At 39.1% G+C, this 14,223-nt stretch overlaps 2 protein-coding genes across 5 annotated transcripts; one reads left to right on the forward strand and one right to left on the reverse strand.

Moving 5' to 3' along the window:
* Window positions 1-89: 89 nt before the first annotated feature.
* lypc (ly6 domain containing, pigment cell) lies at window positions 90-5,808 on the forward strand. The gene is made up of 3 exons (XM_035534215.2): window positions 90-409; window positions 1,616-1,738; window positions 3,033-5,808. Exons 1-3 carry the CDS (start codon window positions 355-357, stop codon window positions 3,242-3,244), a joined length of 390 nt encoding a protein of 129 aa, XP_035390108.1. The 5' UTR covers window positions 90-354; the 3' UTR covers window positions 3,245-5,808.
* A 556-nt stretch (window positions 5,809-6,364) lies between these two features.
* Window positions 6,365-13,187, reverse strand: clic1 (chloride intracellular channel 1). 4 transcript variants are annotated; one of them, XM_081712781.1, is made up of 6 exons: window positions 12,738-13,187; window positions 11,641-11,750; window positions 11,282-11,407; window positions 10,875-10,981; window positions 9,364-9,545; window positions 6,365-9,147 (listed from the first exon to the last, which is right to left on the reverse strand). In XM_081712781.1, the coding sequence occupies exons 1-6, from the start codon at window positions 12,777-12,779 to the stop codon at window positions 9,049-9,051; spliced, it is 666 nt and encodes a 221-aa protein (XP_081568907.1). In that variant the 5' UTR covers window positions 12,780-13,187; the 3' UTR covers window positions 6,365-9,048. The 4 variants fall into 4 exon arrangements, with proteins under 4 accessions (XP_081568907.1, XP_026884329.1, XP_026884327.1 ...); XM_027028528.3 differs by having other exon boundaries at window positions 6,365-9,196; window positions 12,897-13,183; XM_027028526.3 differs by having other exon boundaries at window positions 6,365-9,196; window positions 12,738-13,183.
* Between the last annotated feature and the right edge of the window lie 1,036 nt (window positions 13,188-14,223).

Below are 14,223 nucleotides of genomic sequence, written 5' to 3' on the forward strand. Positions count from 1 at the left end.
TAACAATGGTGAATTGAGGAGACATCCCAGTCTAAGCAGCAGGAAAACAAGCTGCACATTCACATATTTATTTCCACACTTCTCCAAACAGCTTAGAGAGCAGGAGCAGTGGAGGCTGGTGGAAAAATCATGGTGAGTTCAGCGTTGTTTTAAGAATGTTAAGACAGTGAGCTTAGAGAGTGAGTTAGGAGTGAAAGATTCACAGGAAAATAGGTAGAAGCAGAAATTAAATTTGAGCTGTAAATGAGAGTATCAGAACTCCAGAATACAAGAAGAAGTAAGACAAAGAGGGAGAACAAAAAGAGAGACAGAGAGAGAAAGAGAAAGTGAGCGTGGCAGGGCTGAACTGCCATCATGGTCAGATCCAAAGGACTGCACACCCTCCTGCTCTGCTCCCTTCCTATAGCAGGTAGGACCACTGGGGGAACTGGGCAAAACTTCAGCCTGCATTCCCACATCTGACACATGCATATCCAGGGCTGTGAAGGTGTGTTGAATGCGCACATGCTTGTGAATTGCACATGTAATGGAGTTTAATTTGTCCAGAGAACTATGTCAAATAATCCTAGATTAATGCCATATATTTTTGAGATACAGAAAGGGCTGCATGCAAACAAACTAAAACTAAATTGTTAAAGCTAAATTGTGACTCAGTAGAACCTAGTGTGGTTTTAAAAGATGCATCCTAACACAGTTTTTATTTACAAGTTTAGCCAAATCGCAAATATACAATAGTTTCATATAAAATCCTGCATCTGCCTATTGGTCTTTTGAGTTTACCATTTACAAAATCACATGGACACAGGGCAATCTGGCCCTTTTGGTGAGGAGAATGTGCCTTAACAATGGCACTTTGTTGTGCTACAAATGAATAGAATAATTGTCCACTCATATCTCAAATAGATTTGTTGTCTGCAAGTAGATGCTGTGTTGCTGTGAGTTGGGCCACCTCCGCCTGTGAGCAGGGGTGCATGGACACAAACATCACATCATCACGTCTGGAAAATTCCAGACATGTCTGTCTTACAAGAAAGTCAATGATTAGTTCAATTTGCTTTCCTATCACCTCCTGGTGTTTGTATGCGTGTATCCTGGTATCATTACAGATTCCTTAAAGTCTGGCTCATATTTACATAAGACATTTTATCTGCTAAAATAAAATGGAATGCCAATATAATTTAAATTAGGTATCCAGCAGGCTGTTGAGGTCATTTCCACTTCCACTGATGAGGGAATGTATGGGAGCTGGGCTGTATAGGAATCATGCACTAAATTAGCATTTCTACTACATTAACACTATACAATATTAATTTTGATAAATAGCATGGGCCAGCAATCCCGCTTCTCCCTTGACTCTAGTTATCTTCAATTCCATTTGATTTAGCTGTCATGTGGATTCTGTGACTGTTGGAACTAAATTCCATTCTACTTGATTTAGATGTTACATGGAATTATGGAACCAAGACTCATTTGAGCCAGATTCCACAGAACTCATGACTGCTGGAACTGAGACTCTAAAATAATGGTTAAGGAAGCAAGATGTGTTTATAGTAAATAATTTCAAAGAAATGCTTTGATTAAAAGTCAATGTATGGCTTATCTCTTTCTCTCTCAGTGATGTCCCTGACATGTTATACATGTGTGTTCCCGGCCATCTCTCCACTCGATTGTGTGATGGTTCCTCAGGACTGCTCTTCAGGACAACAGTGTCTCTACAGCACTGCCACAGCAACCAAAGGTGAGAACACACACAAATAGTGCAGTGCAGTAATGGGGACACGGTATTCTGTAAATGAACATGTGTGATTGTGGACAGTCAGATGTGGTATTCGGCATATTCTGATGATGTCTGAGAGTGTGGATCTGTTTGTGTGTATAAGAGAGAGAGTGTAAGAGAGAGAAACAAGCATTAATGATTCTTAAAGCTGTTATTTTGAGGACAGCTAAACTGTCTTTAAATCCTGACAGCTATCACTAAAATAGAGTTGTTCTGACAATTACTGTCCTGTGTAATAACCAACTGCAACTTTTCAGCACAATTCAGCTGGGCTAACCAATCACAGTCAGATGACATATCTGATGCTTTCAATAATGATTAAGAGGAATGCAAATGCATCCAACCAACTGAGTTAAAATACCAGGGAGAGGCTATGAGAGCAAAGAATGTCAATCTTGTCAGTCTAAATACAAATCTAAATGTAAATACAAACTGAATAGTTTGTCCCTTTAGCTAACATCAAGCAGTGTTCCCCAGCCCTGAATCCCTTAGTGAGTCCTTTGCTTGTTTGATTGACTGTTACCAATGCCTCTCTGCCCAAACACATACATGCACACACACCCCTATCCCTCCCCTCAGAGCACATCTCTCTGGGTATAGACAGCTGTCAATCAAACAACCAATAAATAATTTTGTCACATTGTCTATACTATATATCTCTCCAATATATCTTAATCTGTGCACCAAATAATAATTTGGAATAGACACACAGTCCTGCTCCTGGACCGGGGAGGATGAGCATGTAATGGAGGAAGTACATTACATGAACATCCATCTTCCAAGTGAGTAGAGGTGGAAGTGTGCACCCGCATTACACCTGGTGCCATTCTCTTGGCCACAGAGAGTCACAGAGGGAAACGTCTATAGCTGTTTTACAGCTATGAGGCTCTTGGTTTTGAGTAGTTAGGCACCTAACTCTCTTTTTGACATACCTCATTCTTACAAGTTCTCTGCCTGTCTCTCCTTTATCGTTTGTCCTTTGTATCTGTTGTCCTTCCCTTTCTTCCTGTCATACCATCTGAGGTTCCCCCTAGTTTATTTTGTAATTCTAATTTTTTTCATAATGCAGCTATAGAGTACCTGACCTGCACAACTGTCTCTGACCAAGTGCACATGACAAATAAACTTGAAACTTTCTTAAATATTTCTTGTCTCTTGTATCTCTTTACTTATATCCCCATTTCCTCTCTCTCATTCTCACATTGTATTTTCTGTCTTCTCTCTGCTGTTCATTATCCTCCCTGGTTCTCTCTAGGCTCTTTGAGTGTAGCTCTCCATGAGAAGAGCTGTGCAGTTCCGTCTCAGTGTGGGTTGAGCGGTGTGAAGCATGCTGCAGGTTTTAACTTCAGCTACACCAACAAATGTTGCAACATAGACCTCTGCAACGCCGCCGAACTCTCCTTCGCCACCTGTTGGAAAGTCTTGGTACTTACTTTTGGCATGGTTAGCTTTATCCTGCTGTCCTAAGTCAGAAGGAGTCTTGATTTATCTGGGGGTGCTTACTTAATAATGCACACCCACGAACACGGATGAACATGTATAGGCCTGCACTTATCAAATTACAGTCCATTAGGTCTACTAAAGACCCCCCTACTTTTTCACTTCAAAAGGTACACGGGTGAAGGTGTGTGGCCCAAATCTGGCTTCTTTAGTATTGCTAAGGGGAGTGTAAACACATCATACACTTTTCTTAAATGTACCAAAGAATGGACATCTGAATTTACGTTTGCACAGTGAACCTAAAACTCCGTTGTCACCTTCAAATGTAAATCGCGCTTAAGCAAAACAGGGCCATAAAATTAAAATTCCACCAATTCCAAAACTTTAGACATAGCTAACAGTCTTGACTGATTAATATTTATGTTCCCACATTTTGCTCCCACCAGCCCACATTCTAGGATAGGCAATATTAACATGGACCTGCACAATCCAAACTATATACAGAAATGTAACATTTTAGGCTGTGATGGGGGTTTCGGCGCTATTCATTCCCTTCCCAATTTGCTGAAGTGGCATCCCGGACAAGTTGTTAGTTTGCTCTGCACATATCACTGCGGACATTTTCTCAAACTTTAAACAATACCGAGGATTTGCTCAGCGTTTGACAATGAAAAGAAGGGCAGTTCCAGCTTTATGGCTTCACAGGCCCAAGCGGAACCTCTAGCTAATTATGTAGCCAGCCATGTTGTATGATTTTAAAACGTTTTGTCAGATTTTACAGTGAAAGATTCATAGTGAGCTAACAACTTTAATTTACTTTGTTGTTGTCAAGATTGAAAGCATGTACATAGCTACCCATTATAGATAACTAGTAACTACTACTAAGATTTAAGTAGTAACTAACTCATTTTTAATTTATAGTTCATGAACAAGACATAACTCATAAGATAACTGGACGTTGGAGATGTTCAATCTACAAGTTGCTAGCTTAGCCAGCTACTTACTTACTTCTTCTAATGAATGTTAGCTTCCACACTGGAGTGGAAACGATTTTCATGTAGTCAGTCTAGTCAAACTGTTAATTAGTTTTGTTTGAGAACTTAAGTATTATCCGATACAGCCTCAAACGTACGTTTTGATGCCCAAACGTTCTATGGTTCGTCTCTCAAGTTAACTAGCTAGATAACTAGTTAGCGACGGAGTCTGACCTGTTGATCCTGTGTGAGCCATTGCAGTTTATAGCCAGAGCGTAGTTTATCGGTTATTCATGAAAGGGTTATAGAAACAAATAATATAAAAATACAAACAATTAATTTAATTGACCATTGAGTGTTTGGGCATCTAAACATATATCTTTGAGCCTATTTATGACGAACCTTCCCTTTAAATTATAAATGATGCTGCATGCATACACAAAGTTGAGCGTTGAGCACTCACCACTGACATCCACAAAGGAGAGCAACACTTACACACAATGTGCACATGCCACAAAAAAAAAATGTTCCTCTAAGGCCCTTATGTCTAATCGCACATTGTGCAGCTGCAGTCTTAGCCTTTTATACTTCCCATTTAAATGTGTTGTATGGCAGTCAGGTGTAGGAAGCTCGTCATACTGACGGGTGATTCCACAAAATCTAAGAATGATCTTGGCATGTTCTAAATTCTAAACATGTTACGAAAAAATTCTCCAACACCGTAAAACCCTTTTTCTATTGCTTCTCCTTAAATCCACTTTTCTTACATACAGTATATACCCTCTTTTAGACGGTTATTAATGTACTTTTTTGTTATCTGAAATATAAAAAACACACCTCATAAGCGTGATGTCAGCATCTCTGAAATACAGAAATACGGATTAAAAAAAACAACAATTTATCTATGAGGAACACAAATAAGCTTTTCACATCCTCATGTCATTGACTGAATGAGCCAACGAATTTTGCTCCCATTTTGAGTTAATCATTTTGATATTTGGTCGCTTATAATGACAAAATGACAAAACAGCTTATGAGGTTAATTGTGAGAATGATTAAATGATTCTTCACTCTTGAAACTATGGCGTCATTGGTGTTACGTTCAGCAGTGATACATTGCAGGTTGCAGGTGAAACGCGACTGACCGTTCACTGGACAGTTAAACCTGTTGCAGTTCATTTAGTGTAGATGTTTAACTTAAAAGTGAATAAGATGCATATTTATTGTTCCTTATTTGCTGAGCAAACGATAATGTGTGCTAAGTATACTAGTTGTTAGCTGGCCAACCGATTGAGCTTTAAATATTTTTCCTCCGCGTGGTAACGTATACTGATGTAAAGTAGTATCGGGCGTTAGTCTAAAACAAAGTACGTCCTTGTTTCATTTTAGGTTATGAGTGATTTATGCAACTAATTTTGTAGCCTAAGAATGTGACTGTATCTCAGTAATTACGTAACTTAAACGTTAATGTAATATTTCTCTGTTTCTAGCTAAACGTATGTCTACATGCAATTTAATGAACGATTAATCTTTAAGATCGTGTTATAGACCACCCTGGTAATAACATATTGATGACTAACCCTGCAACCTTCAACATTAAACCTACCTCCATCACCATTCCTTCTCTCTGTGTTTCTTTAACCGTATTCTCTCCCATCCATCCCTTCACCTACTCAACCACAGTAATCACAGGGCATCTGACAGGGCTCCCACATTGGTTAAAATAGAAAATCTGATTAATATAGCACATTTTCAAGGTACTGATATTAGACAAACAATATTTTGCACATATTACAGCAATCCTTATGAGGACCTAGGCCATGGCCCCCAAGACTCACCAGCAACCTTGTTGTTGACTGGGCTAACAGGTTCTAGTCAACAGTAGTATAGCTCTAGTACTTTATGTAGAGATATTACACATTTTTAGTAAAGAACACAGTCTCCAGAGAAACATTTCAGACAGAGGTCCTTCATCAGTTGTGCAAGCAAAGCACTTTTCAGGCCTTTTTCTCTAGAAATTGTACTTTACTAAGTTTTAATATCTCTACTGTACGTGCACACACACACACACACACACACACACACACACACACACACACACACACATACATATATATATATATCTATATATATATATATATATATATATAAAAATAAAGGCAATTGCACTGGATATTTCACATGCTTTTTATTAAAGCCTATTTATTAGTTTTTTATGGTCAACTGCATTGACATTTATGTGTTATAGACTACATTAGGTGCAAGGGCAGCCTCAGGTCATGAAGAAATTTGCAGCTTTAATTAAAAACAACAAAAATGAAAAGAGGAAAGATAGAAACAGTATAAGAAGAAAAGGAGTGTGACAGCTCATCAACTGAATGCCATGGAAATGGGGAAGGCAGGGGCAGGGGCATTCCTTTCTTGATCATAGCAACTTCACTTTCTATTGTGCAACTCATAGCGAATCTTCAACCGTTGTTGCTTTATGGGTGGTACTCAGTCTTTGATTACAGAACTGGGCAGAAATACAGCATCCATAACTACAGTGAAATAAAGAGCATATCAGATACACTGAAATAAAAATCAAGAATTAAATGAAAGTCTCTGACATTTCAATTTCTTGGGGACAATTACATATTTCTTCAATAACAAAAACCTATGATTTAGCAAACCAGTAACAGAACAGGTGCAAAACATAAAGTGGTAATAATATCTAAACACTAAAATCAACATTATGATTATTGTGGGCCCATTCAGACATGTTAATATCATTTCAGACAACCGCATCGCCATATACAAAATGAAAATCAAACTCAACTCTAGAAATGATGATCTCACACTTTAGATTTCAGATTACCATAGATACCAAGGAATTTGATATGAGATTATGTCTGGTATTCTTTCATGGTTTGGAAATAGCAATTCTGTACTGATACGCATAAGACAACAACACAATAGCTAAACCCGCAAGGAGACATCCCTACATACACAACCCCTCCTCTCCTCACACTGCCACATACATTTTTGCCAAGCTAATGTGACCACATACATTTTTGCCAAGCTAATGTGGATCTGGGACAGTCTGGGATAATTATCCTTAAGTCCTAGTATAACCTTTCAAACCATGGTGATTTTAGTGCCACTGCTCCTGTTTGTACACATCAGCGCTACTTGAGCTCACCTCTCATGGGTGTGGAGAGGGCTATGTCTGTGTGTGTCTACTGATGTGCATGTGCTTGGCAGGTGTTGCTGGGCAGAAGTTCAAAGAGAGAGCCACCCAGAACTTGGCTCCACGTTGCTTCCCTTTGGGCTGTGGAGGCATGTGCAAGAGTGAGCCCCCCTCCTTACAGAGGCCTCCACTATGTAATGCATGCTTGAACCCTGAGTTCACACACAACCATGCCCACACAAGCATGCTCGGAGGTGTCCACATGTGATACATCATTCCATACAGTAATTTGGCTAAACAATGTGGACAGGAGGCTTGTAAAGAGAGTCAGATTGTTTTGCTTAAGGCTGTAGCAACCTCACCCAGGATAAGCAGTGTACCCTGAGAGCACTGCTTCATCAAAGACTGAATTTCATTACAGTTAAAGAACCGAAAGAGGAAAGAACAATGGGCCTGAGGCAACTGCATCCTGTCAGCAACCGCCCAAGCGCTAAGCCCATCCACACACTGACCTGAAGTCAGACATATGCTGGAAACCACATGCTGAACTCACAGGAAGCTGACCTCAGAACAAACCTCCAACCCTCTCTAATATATGCTATCTGTATGACCCAGGGTGTAGCAAGATGGGGAAGTAAAACCTACAAAGTCTACCCTATTTGAAATGAAGATGAACAGTTTGAAATACTGCATGCTTTCACATGCATAGACACTTGCTGTGATTTGGAAAGACAGACGTCTTGGAGTGTGTGTGTGTGTGTGTGTGTGTGTGTGTGTGTGTGTGTGTGTGTGTGTGTGTGTGTGTGTGTGTGTTTGTGTATGTGCACCTGTTTCTTTAAGAAACACAGAGCATAGGTACCTGGGCTCCAAGCATCGTAACAGAAGAGATGGCTCATCAAAGAAACACAATCACCAAATCCTCAGTGACTTACAGCCAATTATTATTTCACAGAAAAACCCATTGATAAGTAAAAACAAAAGTGAAAGCAAAAAATTGGGAAGCGCCTATCAGAAAAGGGATGAAAGAGTAAACTAGTAAGATAGGCACCTAGAAAGAGGGTGTGTGTTTAACAGTTTAGCCACTTTTAAGAAAATTGGACATGGGTGAATAATTCAGACTTTGTCACTGTGGTGCAAATTGTAATATGAGGCTTGACCCTGTGTGCTGATAAAGCACTAGACACTTCAGTGACCTGCTTGTTAAAGGATGGGTTCACCCTGTTTTCAAAATCTCACAAAACATTGCCATCCCAAGCACAGCGGTGATCGGCTGTTATTTTGTACCCCTTAGCTAACTTTTCATTCTCAGGCTGTGAATGAAAAGGTTAAAGATTCATACTGCAATTTGGCACCATACTCTTCCATGGTTGGCAGCTCTTACACTTGCCCACTGGTCAGTCAACACAGTGAAATATGCAAAACTATGAAAACTGTAATCCTTCCCTTTAACAGCTCTCAAAATGGAAATCTCTTATATGCATATAATAAGGAATTTCTGTGATTACATACAGCTGGGTGTGCGTGCCCTAACCACCTAACTACATTAATCCAGATGTTGACAATCTCTTTATGCATCTAGCAAGCATATACCTGTGTGTGTGTGTGTGTGTGTGTGTGTGTGTGTGTGTGTGTGTGTGTGTGTGTGTGTGTGTGTGTGTACACATCTTCTCTCTCCTACTTGAGTGCTTTTACAACAGAAGCGTAGGCCTCATAAATCTCATTGTCGCTCGGACAGGTTGAGGAGAACTCCTCCCGAGCATACGCTGCATCCAGGTATCGCCATAGTGCTGAAAGAGAGTGAGGAATGGAGAAACCCCGATACTTCAGACAGACCACCTGAATGGCAGAGGAGAGTGAGAGAGAGACAGAGAGAGATAAACAGATAGAGAGAGGGGGGGGTGCAATAAAGAAGTAATGATAGGTAGTCTGTGACTTACTTTCTCTCTTCTCTTGCTCATGTTTACCCTATTTAGCTACAATGAATAACCAGGATGTTTGGTTACCTTGACAATGTGTAATTTAGGCAGTAGGTTGCAGTCAGCCAGTGTGAGTTCCTGGCCATCAAGGAAGGGGCGGGCCGATGTGGTGACATCATCAGCACTGTTCTCATCAATTTCATCTGGTAGAGGGGTACTCAGGTAATCATCCATTTTCTTCAAAGCCTTCAACAGGCCTTTCTCCAGGTCTGTGCTCACACACACACACACATACACACACACACACAGCGTAGATTGACAAATGTTAGAATATGTTATACATGTTGACCACCGAATAAAAGTTATTTATGACCAAGTAAATTTTCCTTAAACAGCAATCACAGTAATGTGATAAACCAGGCTGATCTTAGAGGTGCCAAAAATAATTTTGATCTGAACAGATGCCAGTTTCCCAGCCAGAGGTTACACCACGACTAAGAACCATTTAAAATTAACTATCCAGTCACCAGTGTGTTTACTGGATGTAAAAGCATTGCATAGTGTGTTGATTGTTATGTTCTTGGGTACTGAGAAAGGTGCTATAAAAGTGTAACTTCACATTCATAAGTAAAACCAAAATTATTTTCCATAGGGCATCCTCACAGAGAGTGTAATTAATATTTAGATTAGGATTTAAATCTATATGTTAGTATGCTAAAGGGCATTGTTAGTGTTTGCTATAATCCTGGAACACTGGGTCTGAATTATGCTTGGCCTGCACATACATAAGCACCAATACATTGTGTTAACGAACTCCTCCATCACATGGGTTTGGCCTGGAGGGTGTAGCCATAGAGCACTTTAAATAAGAAACTGTCCAATTTGGTATGCTACAGTATTTATGACACCTTGATTAAGGTTTCTGAAGGACTGAGATATACTGTAAAGTTAAACCATTTGCCAACAAGCCATTTAGACATGACTAGTGATTCAGTGGGTTTTATTTATTTAAAAAAAAGGTAAATAAATAAATAAATCTGAACTATTCAACTAGATTTATGCAATATTATGCTCCAAATATTTCTGCAATCTGAAACTCAGAAACAATTTCATCTGAGAATTTGATTGTTGAGTGAAAAACCACATGGCCCCTTGATGACAAATAAATATTCACAGTAGGGCCATTCTTATCTGATCATACAATTATTTTTCATATTCAGTTACTTTGCAACCTTGGTCTAGCTGATGTAATGGCAAATGATGGTATATAGACGCCTGTTCCAACACCTAAACCTAAACCTAAACCTAAACCTAAACCTAAACCTAAACCTTAACCTTAACCACCTGTTTTATAAAGACAATCACTGGGTTTTCATTCAAATATTTTGAAAATGTTGTGTGCATATTTGTTGAGGGGTGCTGAAGTAACAGGATTTTTTTTTTCCTTTTTCTTTTTTTTAAATCTAACTACAAACATCTGGGCTTACCCAGAGTGTTCTGCCACACAACACAGCTGATTATCAGTTGGAAGCTTTCAGCTAAATCAACAGTGGTCAGGCTAGCACAGCATGAATATGTGGAATAGTAATATTACTTACTGTCATTCAACCCAGGATTGGAGTTCTTGATGTAGGCAGAGAACTTGGAGAAGACATCCATGCCAGCAGTATTGGACTCTGGGTTTCGAGCAGCTAGGCGAGGATACCTGTGGGGTGGGAGTGAGGAGGGGGGAGAAGGGGTTCAGTGAGGACCAGCAACCAAACAATGGCCAATGAAGTTTATGAAAAACGATGTACTCAAACAATATGGCCATGTCTTAATATAAGATGTGAAAAGAATATAAATCAATCAATAATAGATCCACTGTTTGAATAACCCAACAACATATATTTCACTATCAAGGTAAGGATGAAAAATGTAAGGATACACAATTCACAGAAGAGACCTTCAGGTAGATCCTGAAGAGAGAATCAGACTGAAGACTAAACAATAAATGACTGAATACTTAGGAGGAGAAAGGTGCTCCTCCAAGAATTCCTCAATTTTGTTGGTGTCTGTCTTCACTTCCCTCCCATACAGTAGAAATGGAGGCTGGGCTCCAGGGGCCAAGTCCTTCAGGACATCCGGCTTCCTGGAGAGAGAGAGAGACATCATTCAATATAAAACTTTGGCCTAGTCTTTAACATTCAATAAAGTGCGGATCAATAAAGTACAAGTAAAAACAAAACATCAAAATCTATAGACAGAAGAATATAAGTATTTGTCAATATTGGATGACTAAACATTTAATAATTTACAGGAACATGTACTTGAACTTGGACAAAACAGCCATATGTATGAAGTGTGTGAGGAAGATGTACATACCTCTTCATATCCACAGTGGTCACGTTAAATGTCACCCCTTTCAACCAAAGGACCATGAAGAGCCTCTGGGAGAAGGGGCAGTTCCCAATACTTTGTCCATCACTACCCGCCTACACGCGCGCGCGCACACACAAACACACACAATTAAGAGGTTTATCGTGGACTGCCATTACCTTCCTGATTAAAACAGGTTTTTTTTTATATAAAACATCATACACCACTTAAGTATCCACGTCATAAAGAAATCAAACTTTAAATTGAATAATAGTTTAATACAAATATTTTTCAGTTGTTTATGTCTTAATTTAATTCGGTCTTGAAAATCAGCTGCGCCTGTTACCAAAATAAACAAATCATAGTCTGTTCACCGTTAACTGTATCTTTCTAAAGTGTGCGTCAACGTCTAAACATACGCATACGTTAATCAGGAGACTGTCGTTAGGATGAAGTCTGCGGACTACGCTTCTGTTCCTGCTCTATGCTGTAGTTTGTACTCCTCTGGCCCCCTGAATCTTCAGGTTGTGCCCGGAAATGAACGCAACTGGGCAGCGCGAGCACCGTGCTAAACAATGCTTGCTTTCATACTTCTGTGAGGGGGAGAGGAACTTTACCACGTTTTACAGCAAGCTATACCCTGTTCCTCTAAGCGACAACGCCCCTTATATGACTTGAGATATTAGTCCTACAATAAAAAATATCATAACTCGGATTTAACCGATTGAATAAAAAAATACTGTTAGGCGAGTTTTGATATTTTAGATCATGCTTCCTGTGGCACCACGAAAGCTTCTTTCTGTTGTAGTTTTTGAAAACAACACGATGCAGGCCTATGCATGGCTTGTCCCGCTATAAAGGATTGCTGCACCTTGCTCTGGTCTATCATAAGTTATGTCTTACTTTATTAAATCATTCAGATCACATTTACTTTGCTAAGAAATGTTTTATTAGTTTGTTGGTGATAAGTGATTCTGATATCAAGTAAGCAATGTTTTTAAGAATGTTATTCTCTAATAAGGTCTGGTCTAACTATAGTCTATTGTAGGCAGTTGGCTTTGCAGGCTAAACGGTATCCTCTATTGTAATCGCGGGTAATTTACCTTCACAAAGAGCTCGATCTCAGGTTGGCTTCCGTCGCTCATGTTAATCCAGTTAGTTATTGCGGAAAAACCGAGCCTTAATAATAAACAGAAAACTTCCGAAACACGTTAATATGTCAATTGACAACTTAGTGTCTAAATGCCCGATGTGCCCCTTACTTTAGGATGAGTTGGTTTCCGATTTGAGTTAACTTCCGCTGTCTGGTCGTGGTCCAGAACTGATCTATTCGCCACAAAGCTGTTCGAGCACACAGTCCCAATGAAATTTTGGCTACACACTACAATAAAGTATCCAATAACACTTCTTTGAAATTCGGTCGTAACAGAGGCTACGAATCGCAGTTACGATTCCCTACTAGCGATCTGTATTAGAGTTTAACACGCCTACGCTACGCATACTCGACTTCCCTCATACGCTCAAAGATCGCTGTAGACGAGCTAGAATATCCGTTAAAGTAGCTGTCTGCAACAGACTGCTGAAAGCGCTAGAGAAACGGATGCGCTCAAAGTGTGCGCCAGGTTTTGGTGATGCATCGGAGACAAAAGGTGAGCAGCGTTTTCACTGCTCAAAGACATGGGATTCGATTTTTGAAGGTCTTGAACTGAACAGTTGACTGCAATGTTGGAGAACTTATTTTCAAAACATATTAGTTTAATTAAAAGTAATTACTTACGTTATGTTCCAGGTATGGTGTTATATTACTTCTGCATTACCCTTGCTAAACACTTTTAAATAAAACGCGAAAAGACCAGTCATAATTTGAAACAGAAGAATGTACTAAAGTCAACAGATAAAATTTTCACTACAGTGGTACTGGTTTTAAAATAATATTTAGCAAACTATTATTTGAGTAAATAAAACACAAACTGTTATAATGAATAGAGCTTTTAACAGATACACCATTTGCTGTTTATACACTTAAATCAATTATTAAAATAACAAATAACAGGAAATATTCTAAATATAGCTAAATAATATGCCTGTTTTCATTATTAAAATTGCAAGACACTACAGATTCACTAATTATACAATATACACAAAATCAGATAGAATAAGACTTATTGTATGGAAATAACACAATATATAAATAATAACTAATGAACTAGACAGCCAACCATTTAAAATAACATCCCAGACTGGTTAAATGGTCCATCACCCCACAGTGATACTGCATACAGCACACAACTTTAAGAATTTTGGAGTTTGAGTACACACCAGAACAAAGAAAACTCAAGATTATTTTCCAAGAATGTCTCTGGCTCTTATTTTTGGATAACATCCACAGTGAGTGTACTGTATGAGTGTGTACACACACACACACACACACACACACACACACACACACACACACACATATGTGTGTGTGTGTGTGTGTGTGTGTGTGTGTACACTCATATAGTACACTCACCGTATGTGTGTGTGTGTGTGTGTGTGTGTGTGTGTGTGTGTGTGTGTATATATATATATATATATATATATATATAT

This window comes from Electrophorus electricus, chromosome 4, assembly GCF_041902795.1.
Source record: "Electrophorus electricus isolate QZ-2024a chromosome 4, ASM4190279v1, whole genome shotgun sequence".
NCBI lineage: Eukaryota > Metazoa > Chordata > Actinopteri > Gymnotiformes > Gymnotidae > Electrophorus > Electrophorus electricus.

Bases quoted from the DNA above. Each gene is read 5' to 3' on its own strand.
- clic1 (XM_027028526.3), bottom strand. From the start codon at position 12,779: ATGAGCGACGGAAGCCAACCTGAGATCGAGCTCTTTGTGAAG. The intron at 9,546-10,874 runs GTAAGTAATATT...GTGTGAGCACAG, and splicing joins CAATCCTGGGTTGAATGACA to ACCTGGAGAAAGGCCTGTTG. The intron at 9,197-9,363 runs GTAACCAAACAT...TCTGCCATTCAG, and splicing joins CTAAATTACACATTGTCAAG to GTGGTCTGTCTGAAGTATCG.
- lypc (XM_035534215.2), top strand. From the start codon at position 355: ATGGTCAGATCCAAAGGACTGCACACCCTCCTGCTCTGCTCCCTTCCT. The intron at 410-1,615 runs GTAGGACCACTG...TTTCTCTCTCAG, and splicing joins CTGCTCCCTTCCTATAGCAG to TGATGTCCCTGACATGTTAT. The intron at 1,739-3,032 runs GTGAGAACACAC...GGTTCTCTCTAG, and splicing joins CACTGCCACAGCAACCAAAG to GCTCTTTGAGTGTAGCTCTC.